This window comes from Pygocentrus nattereri, chromosome 11 (assembly GCF_015220715.1).
Source record: "Pygocentrus nattereri isolate fPygNat1 chromosome 11, fPygNat1.pri, whole genome shotgun sequence".
NCBI lineage: Eukaryota > Metazoa > Chordata > Actinopteri > Characiformes > Serrasalmidae > Pygocentrus > Pygocentrus nattereri.
The window spans coordinates 38,522,132-38,532,153 of NC_051221.1; the positions used below are offsets into that span (position 1 = coordinate 38,522,132).

General features: G+C 45.0%; 1 protein-coding gene across 1 annotated transcript; it reads right to left on the minus strand.

The window, feature by feature from the left end:
• Positions 1-5,961: 5,961 nt before the first annotated feature.
• On the minus strand, positions 5,962-8,331 carry LOC119264435 (uncharacterized protein K02A2.6-like). The gene has a single exon (XM_037543073.1). It carries the CDS (start codon positions 8,329-8,331, stop codon positions 5,962-5,964), a length of 2,370 nt encoding a protein of 789 aa, XP_037398970.1.
• Positions 8,332-10,022: the final 1,691 nt, after the last annotated feature.

Consider the following 10,022-nt stretch of genomic DNA (forward strand, 5'->3'; position numbering starts at 1 on the left):
TATAAACACGTGAGAAACCATTTGCCTGTTTATAGGCTACTTTGTATCATGAAATGTTTCCACAGATTGGCGGTTACATTTACATTTACATTTAGCAGACGCTTTTATCCAAAACGACTTACAAAAAATGTGGTACATACGGCGGTGAATGTGTTGTGTATGGCTCTACAGAGAACCTTTCATAAAAATGTTCTATAGCAGCATAAAAGGTTCTTCTACTGTTACAATGTCAAGCCATTTCACAAGGCAAAGAATTCTCTAAGTATACACATGGTGCTTTGAGTGTTCATAGCGCTATCATTTTATTTACTAAAGAACCTTTGAATAACCATCATTTGTAAGAGGGTATATCATAATATGAATCCATAACTAATAGATTTCTGTAGCTGTGTGTGGGTTTTATTATGCTTTCAAAAACAACTGGTACCAAAGTTGGATGTTAATCATAAAAGCATAAAACTTCACATTATGATTTTGAATTTTAGTCTACATGCTTTAACACTAAGGAATTATATCTTCCACAGCTAAAAATTATAGAGTTTGTCAGCAGATGTGGACAGTAAACAGCTACATTTACTCAGTTCTATGTACTCCAGTAAAGTTTCAGTTGATTTGTCGTCACTTTCAGGAGTTTTTTTTCCACACAGTAATGCCACTTTGCGGCTGAATTTCTCCAACTGCTGGACTGCTTCAGTCTAAGAAAACTTGTTGATGTCCCCACACACACTAGGGGGCACACTCTTGGTCATTACTGACTCTGCCCCAATCAGAAATCTTTCTGTGTATGATTTGGGTGTATCCGATCATTAGGTAGTCTCTATGGAATTGCCAATTTTGTCTCTGTCCATGAAGCCCAAACGCCAAATCTGCTTCAGAAATTTGAAAAAAATTAATCCAGAAATGATGACAGCCGACTTGAAGAATCTTCTACATACAGACCTCCCATCGGTCAATGACGCAGTGGATTTCTACAATAAAAGTCTGAGCAGAATCTTGGATCATCACGCTCCTGCTAAAACTAGAACAGTCACCTTCTCTCGTTCAGCCCCCTGGTTCTCTGATGAGCTAAGAGAAATGAAGGCAGTCAGGCGCGCCCTCGAGCGTTTTTACAAAGCCTCTGGCCTCACTGTTCACAAGTTAGCATATCAGGATCATCAAAAAGCCTACTCAAGATCCATTACGGGAAGCACAGTCACAGTTTTATGGAAACATCATCAAAAACAGTCAAGGGATTTCTAAGCAATTATTCACCAATATCAACCATCTCCTGAAACCACAAGCCCCCTTACTCACTGAAAGTACAGAAGAGCATTGCAACAACAATGACTTTCTTTAGAACAAAAACCCACTCAACTCGTTCTGCTATTTCAACCTTCTCCACTCTACATGTGCAGGGTATGTACTCACAGTCTGAGGTCTCCCAGCCCCTAAACTGTTTTCCAGAAGTCTCACAGCAAGAGGTTAAAGGCATTGTCAAGAAGATGAAACCTTCCACCTGTGCCTTGGATCCCTTTCCTACTTCTCTGGTGAAAGCAAACATCTCTGCCATTAGTCCTCTGATTACCACTGTAATAAACCACTCTCTCCAGGCTCGGTTTGTTCCATCTTCTCTAAAGGCAGCCATAATCAGACCACTGCTCAAAAAACCTACTCTTGATCCAGATGTCTTTGCAAATTATAGGCCCATCTCCAATCTTCCCTTTCTCTCTAAAGTACTGGAAAAGGTAGTCGCCGCCCATCTTCAGGACTATCTTAAATGTAATAACCTTTATGAAAAATTTCAGTCTGGTTTCCGCTCTGCTCACAGCACAGAAACAGCTTTGGTTAAGGTCACAAATGACCTTCTGATGGCAGCTGACGCTGGCTCACCTTCGCTCCTCATCCTCCTGGATTTGTCTGCTGCATTTGACACTGTTGACCATGGCATACTCCTCAATCGGCTTCATCACACCTTTGGTCTCATGGACATTGCCATAAACTGGTTTCAGTCTTATCTGACGGAAAGAACAGAGTACTTAACATATGGAAAGGCAAGATCCCAGACACACACTGTGACCTGTGGAGTCCCCCAGGGGTCAGTCCTGGGCCCCATCATCCTGTTTACTATATACAGTGCATCCGGAAAGTATTCACAGCGCTTCACTTTTTCCACATTTTGTTTTGTTACAGCCTTATTCCAAATTGAATTAAATTAATCTTTTTCCTCTAAATTCTACACAAAATACCCCATTGTGACCATGTGAAAAACGTTTTCTCGAGAGTTTTGAAAATTTATTAAAATTAAAAAACAAAGAAATCATATTTACATAAGTATTCACAGCCTTTGCTTAATACTTTGTAGAACCACCTTTGGCAGCAACTACAGCCTCAAGTCTTTTTGAATATGATGCCACAAGCTTGGCACACCTATCTTTAGGCAGTTTTGCCCATTCTTCTTTGCAGTACCTCTGAAGCTCCATCAGGTTGGATGGGAGACGTCTGTGCACAGCCATTTTCAGATCTCTCCAGAGATGTTCAATCGGATTCAAGTCTGGGCTCTGGCTGGGCCACTCCAGGACATTCACAGAGTGGTCCTGAAGCCACTGCTTTGAGATCTTGGCTGTGTGCTTCGGATCGTTGTCCTGCTGAAAAATGAACCGTCGCCCCAGTCTGAGGTCAAGAGCGCTCTGGAGCAGGTTTTTATCCAGGATGTCTCTGTACATTGCGGCATTCATCTTTCCCTCTATCCTGACTAGTCTGCCAGTTCCTGCTGCTGAGAAACATCCCCATAGCATGATGCTGCCACCACCATGCTTGACTGTAGGGATGGTATTGGCCTCGTGATGAGCAGTGCCTGGTTTCCTCCAAACATGACGCCTGGCATTCACACCAAAGAGTTCAATCTTTGTCTCATCAGACCAGAGAATTTTGTTTCTCATGGTCTGAGAGTCCTTCAGGTGCCTTTTTGCAAATTCCAGACGGGCTGCCTTGTGCCTTTTACTAAGGAGTGGCTTTCGCCTGGCCACTCTGCCATACAGGCCTGATTGGTGGATTGCTGCAGAGATGGTTGTCCTTCTGCAAGGTTCTCCTCTCTCCACGGAGGAACGCTGGAGCTCTGACAGAGTGATCATTGGGTTCTTGGTCACCTCCCTGACCAAGGCCCTTCTCCCCCGATCGCTCAATTTAGACGGCCGGCCAGCTCTAGGAAGAGTCCTGGTGGTTCCGAACTTCTTCCATTTACGAATGATGGAGGCCACTGTGCTCATTGGGACCTTCAACGCAGCAGTAATTTTTCTGTATCCTTCCCCAGATTTGTGCCTCGAGACAATTTTGTCTCGGAGGTCTACAGACAATTCCTTTGACTTCATGCTTGGTGTTTGCGCTCTGACATGCAGTCAACTGTGGGACCTTATATAGACAGGTGTGTGCCTTTCCAAATCATGTCCAATCAACCACAGGTGGACTCCATTTAAGCTGTAGAAACATCTCAAGGATGATCAGTGGAAACAGGATGCACCTGAGCTCAATTTTGAGCTTCATGGCAAAGGCTGTGAATACTTATGTAAATATGATTTCTTTGTTTTTTAATTTTAATAAATTTTCAAAACTCTCGAGAAAACGTTTTTCACATGGTCACAATGGGGTATTTTGTGTAGAATTTAGAGGAAAAAGATTAATTTAATTCAATTTGGAATAAGGCTGTAACAAAACAAAATGTGGAAAAAGTGAAGCGCTGTGAATACTTTCCGGATGCACTGTACATGCTTCCCCTTGGCCATGTCATTAGTCACCATGGAATTTCATTCCACTGCTATGCTGATGATGTACAACTCTACCTTTGAATTGACGCAAACTCCTCTGTAGCCTCTTCATCATCAATGTCATCATCACAACTTGCTGCCTGTCTAGAAGATATTCAGGTATGGATGGAACACAACTTCCTCCAGTTGAACAGTGCCAAAACAGAGGCAATCATGATTGGCACCCCACATCAGGCTCAGTCAACCTCCATAACCAGTATTACATTCTCCGGCCACAATATTCCACTCTCCATCAGTCATCAGTCTCCAATCTTGGTGTGAGGTTTGACCCTCAACTCACTTTCGAGGCCCATATAAAACACCTCTGCAAGATCTCCTTTCACCACCTCAGAAACATTGCCAAACTTCGCCCCACTCTGACTGTATCTGATGCTGAAAAACTGGTTTATGCTTTCATCTCCTCTAGACTCGACTACTGCAATGCACTTCTCATTGGGATTCCTGACAAGAGTCTCCAGAGGCTACAATACATTCAGAACAGCGCTGCTAGGATCCTGATGAGACTGCATAAATATGAATACATCACACCCATCCTCTGTTCTCTTCACTGGCTTCCCATCTTTACCAGGATCGAATACAAGGTTTTCCTCCTCACCCACCAGTGCATTTATGGCAATGCTCCTACACATCTGAAAGAACTCCTCACCCCACAGACCTCATCACGATCCCTTTGTTCTACAAACACAACTCACCTCCTTCCTCCAGAACTGAACTCTGCACCATGGGGGACCGGGCCTTCTGTTCTGCTGCTTATGGAATCCTCTCCCTGACCATCCGAGGGCACCACAGTCAAGTGAGAGTTTTAAAAAAAGACTTAAAACCTTTCTCTTCAGCAGAACTTACAACCTGTGATCTTCCTATTGAGTGTAAAGATGTTTTATAACAGTTCTTTGATTTCATTGAAATGCTTCTACTGTATAGCACTTTGAGATTTGTTTAAAATGTAAAGTGTGTTACAAATAAAATTAATTATTAATTATTAATCACATTTCTAGGAATCAAATATTTTTTTCAGTTAAATAAATGTTACAACAACAAGAAAAGCATTAAAAATAGCCTTATTATTATTATTAACACTAATAACAATGATAAGAATTATAATAATTGTATATATTTTAACATTATTTTTAATATTATGCTGCTACTTAGCTACATTCATGTAATTGAATGACAAAATCCTAGTTATTTTAACATTTTACTCTCAATATTATAATCACAGATATTTTAGCTGTGTGTAAAATTTGAACTGTAAATCCACTTGTTGATTTTCTCAGTGAAAGTCAGAAAAACATCCTCTACAGTCACCACACTAGCCACGTTTACATGCAGCCTAATAATCCGTTAATAATCCGACTGTCACGAAATGGACGGACAAGAAGTGAAGTTTCATAAATTGTATTGGAAACAGTCTGAACACCATACAGGCTATACATATCTGAACCGAATCACACAACACCGATCAACTCCCAGACGCGGTGCATGTGACGCATCCCAAAAGCATTCCCTAACACATTATCAAAATAAAAGCCATGTCTCATGACATCTCCCCCTTTAAGTTTGTTTATCTAACAAATATCAATAAACAAATAATCCTAAGTATGTCTTCGCACTGACATACTGTAATAAAACATCAAAGTAAACTTCCTGTAAAGACCACCTTCTATAGCATTTCTATAGTATTTCTTTTAACTATAACAAACTTAATTTCTCTTTTCTTTAAACTAAGCATTCATCGAACAAAGTCTTTGAACTTCACAGGAGTCTTAATAGTTCTTCCTGATGACCTTTTGACCAAAGGAACTGGTGTAGGCGGCTGCTGGACCGGCACTCCTTCTGGTGATGCCTGGTCTGGAGCCTTTGGTGCTGATGTGGGCTGAACTGGCTCACTAGTGGTCTCACCAGCTGGTTGGGCATGTTCTTCTGGTGGTGTCGGCCCTTCCATGCTGGGTTGCTCTGGGATGAGCTGCAGGTGACGTCGGTTTTGACGTGTGACTGTGCCTTGCTCAGTTCTCACCACGTATGATCGTGGCTCTGGTGCATTTGAGACTATCACACCAGGAGTCGTCCATCTCTTCTCCCCATCCAGCTTGACCTTTACGTGCTGACCAGGGCGTAGAGCTGGAAGGTCACGCGCAGAGTGTCTCCTGTTGTAGAAGAACCTCTAGGCCTGTTTTGTCTGTCTGTCTTTTTCTTTCAGCTGCTTAGCATTGACATTGCGGGGCTGCAGATGTTCTGTGAGAGTGGGGACTCTCGTTCTGATCTGGCGACCAACTGCAAGCTGGGCAGGGCTCTGTCCAGTTGACTGACTTGGGGTGGCTCTGTAATTCATCCACGCCAAGTGTGGGTCTGGTTGGCGCAAGATCCGTTTGGCAGTCTGTACTGCTCGCTCTGCAGCACCGTTTGCTTGCGGGTAGTGCGGGCTTGAAGTTGTATGCTGGAAGTCATAGGCGTTCTTGAACTCACTGAACTCTGCTGACACGAACTGTGTGCCATTATCAGTGATGATCTCGAGGGGAATACCCCAGCGTACAAACATGCTCTTGAGGCAACTGATCACTTGCTTACTAGTTGTACTAGGCAGGTGGGCTATCTCCATATCACTGGAATAATAGTCAACTGCGACTAAGTACTGTTTCCCGTCTAGCTCAAACAGATCTGTAGCTATCTTCTGCCATGGCCCACTAGGTAATGGAGTAGTCATTAATGTCTCTCTGTTCTGAGTAGGTTTGTGTGTGATGCAAAACTCACAGGTTGTAATGCACCTGGTAATTTCCGGTCCGATGCCCGGCCACCACACTGACATCCTGGCTCTCTCCCGGCTCTTGGTCAAGCCGAAGTGACCCTCGTGGAGCTTGGACAGCACTTCCATACGCTGTGACCCCGGGATGACGATTCTGTCATCGTACAGCAGCAAGCCGTCGGCTTCAGAAAGATGAGCTCTCGCTTTGTGGTAGCCATGGAGTGTGCTTGGCAACTGCGATATTGGAGTTGGCCAGCTGTGATGGATATAGTGAGTGACTCTCTGGAGATCCTCATCCTGGAGGGTCGCCTCTCGGATTTTCTCCAGTCTGCTGTCAGACACTGGTCTGGTAGCCATCACCGCTTGCACGTAGGCTTTCACATCTTCTTCAGTATCTGGTGCTTCACTGACTTTTAGTGGGTTTCGGGACAGTGTGTCCGCAATTATGAGTTGTTTGCCTGGCACATGTACTGCCTTAACATTGAACCTCATGAGGCGCATTAGCAAGCGCTGGCATCTTAGTGGTGCTTTATCCAGGTCGTAGGTGTTGATCAATGGTACTAATGGCTTATGATCGGTTTCTAGACAAAAGCTCTCCATTCCGTGTAGGTAACGTGAGAACCGTTCGCATGCCCAGACACTCGCCAGACACTCCTTTTCGATCTGAGAGTATCTGCGCTCTGTCTCTGTCAAAGTGCGTGAGCAGAATGCCACTGGACGTAGAGTATCTCCCTGGTCTTGGAGAAGGGTGGCTCCTAGGCCGTAACTACTGGCGTCTGCACTCACCACTGTCCGCTTGCTGGGGTCATAGTAGGCCAACACTGGTGTTGTGACCAGCATCTTCTTCAGCTCTCCAAAGGCCTGTTCTTGGGCGACACCCCACACCCACTGGACATCACCCCTCAGCAGGGAGGTGACCGGGTGCAGCACGGTGGCCAGACGAGGCAAGAACTTGGCCAGGTAATTCACCATACCCAGCATTTGGTGGAGTTCACTAACGTTCTGGGGACTTGGCATGTTGGTTATGGCTTTGACCTTGTCACCATCAGGCTTTATTCCATCCGCTCCAATGACATGCCCGAAGAACCGTAGCTCTGGCTGTGCAAAGTGGCACTTGTCTTTGTTGAGCTTAAGCCCCGATGCCTTGATTGTCTGCATTACAGCTTTCAAGTTGCTGTCATGTTCTGCTTTAGTCTTCCCAGACACTAATATATCGTCCATCACCACAACTGTGCCTTTATGTTCACGTAGCAGGGTGCTCATTTCTCTCTGAAATATTTCAGGAGCAGAGGTGATTCCGAAGGGCAGTCTTTTGAAACAGAATCTCCCTATTGGAGTGATGAAAGTCGTCAGCCTCTGACTGGCTGGGTCCAAGGGTAACTGCCAAAAGCCGCTGGACGCGTCAAGGGTCGAGAAGACAGCGGCCCCTGACAGCGTCGGCGCCACATCTTCCAGCGTAGGCAAGATGAACCTCTCTCTCCTTACCGCTCCATTCAGTCGTTTTAGGTCTACACAGATGCGAATTTTGCCGTTCTTCTTGACCACTGGAACCATCGGCGCACACCAGTCCGTGGCCTCTCTCACCTCCTCGATGATCCCCAATGACTGCATGCGTGCTAACTCCTGCTCTACCTTTGTGAGCAGCGGGAAGGGGACACGCCGTGGGGTTGTGACGCTGTAGGGCTGAGCATCCTCTCTGAGCTCAATTTTCACTGGTTTGCAATTTAAACGTCCAATATCACCGAAGACACTGTCACACTCCAACTCGTCCACCCTCAACACTAGTCCCATCTTGCATGCAACTGCACGGCTGAGCAGATTGTTTGTGCATGCGCCACTCACAACGAATATCCAAAAGCTGTATTTTTGCCCCTTTCGTGCAGTGATAGCCAGGAACTTTCCCATGAACTAAAGCTTGCCACCAAGACTGCGCACGTCTGCTGCTGTCTGGCACATGGCTGGCCGCATGGGCAGACTGAGATATGAGCTGTATGACATGACAGTAATATCGGCCCCAGTGTCAATTTTGAAGCGTAACATTTTGCCACAGATTGGCAGGTCAATGTGCCATCTTTCATCTGCACTGTTCTCATTATGAACAGACCCCAAGAAGAATGCACCCATTGACTCTCCATCTTCATTTTGTGTGGTTATTTCTCTTACAGTCTTTGTTTTGCACACAATCTCAAAATGTCCCGTCTTGTCGCATTTTCGGCACTTTTTTCCATGTGCAGGGCACGCGCCCTTCTCGTGCTCCCTATTGCACCTCGTGCACTTTCCCTCTGTTGTTCTATCTTTGTATGCATGTTTCCACTTCGCCGCAGAGCCCTTTTTAAACTTTCTGAATTGTTTGTGGTTAACTTCGCTCACTTCACTTTCCGTTCTCATTTGTGTTTGTGTTTTCACGAGCTCAGATTGGCGAGCCATTTGGATTGCCTTCTCTAACGTGAGCTCAGGCTCTAGCTGAAGCTTCTGTGACACTTCACCGTCCGCCATCCCAATGACTAGTCTGTCCCGTATCTGTTCGTCCTTACTAGCCCCAAATTCACAATGCTCTGCTAGCTCGTACAAGTTGTGTACAAAAGCCTCAACACTTTCCCCACTCTGTTGGGAGCGTCGGTGAAAACAGGCACGTTCGTGTATAACGTTACGTTTGGGCACAAAATGTTCATCAAACTTTGACATTACAGTATCATAGTAATTCGCCTCTTGCTGATGAGTGAAAGTAAAAGTGCTAAACACAGGCTCGGCGTCTTTGCCCATTGCATACAGAAGTGAATTTACTTGCACATCCTGGTCTTCTTTATCCAGCTTTGTTGCAATCCGAAAGCGTGCAAACCGTTGCTTCCACATCGGCCACGTGGAAGGCTGCGTGAAGTTGAAAGCTTCGGGCGTGTGGAACTTCGGCATTTTTCCTCGTCGTTCTCACTTTCCTCCCTCTCGTCGCTTGTCTTTACTTCACTCCACAACTCACTGCCGCTTTTCTCTCTCTCTACAGAAGCGTTTACGCCACCACTTCTGACACCATGTCACGAAATGGACGGACAAGAAGTGAAGTTTCATAAATTGTATTGGAAACAGTCTGAACACCATACAGGCTATACATATCTGAACCGAATCACACAACACCGATCAACTCCCAGACGCGATGCATGTGACGCATCCCAAAAGCATTCCCTAACACATTATCAAAATAAAAGCCATGTCTCATGACACCGACTAATAGCTCAATCGGAATAGAATACGTCCATGTAAACACCTCGATCGGAATAGACTTATCAGATTGAGGCCAATCGCAATACAATTGCTATCCGATTGAACGAGGTGGGTAAACCTCTAAATAATCCGTTAAATAGAAGAATAACATCGATGCAAACGCCTGAATCCGATTACATTCCCTATCGGAAGGTGTAAGAACGTTCTGCGAACGTTCAGAGTGAAAGGTTTATACCGGTCAACACGGCGGAGCAGAAACTGGTCAG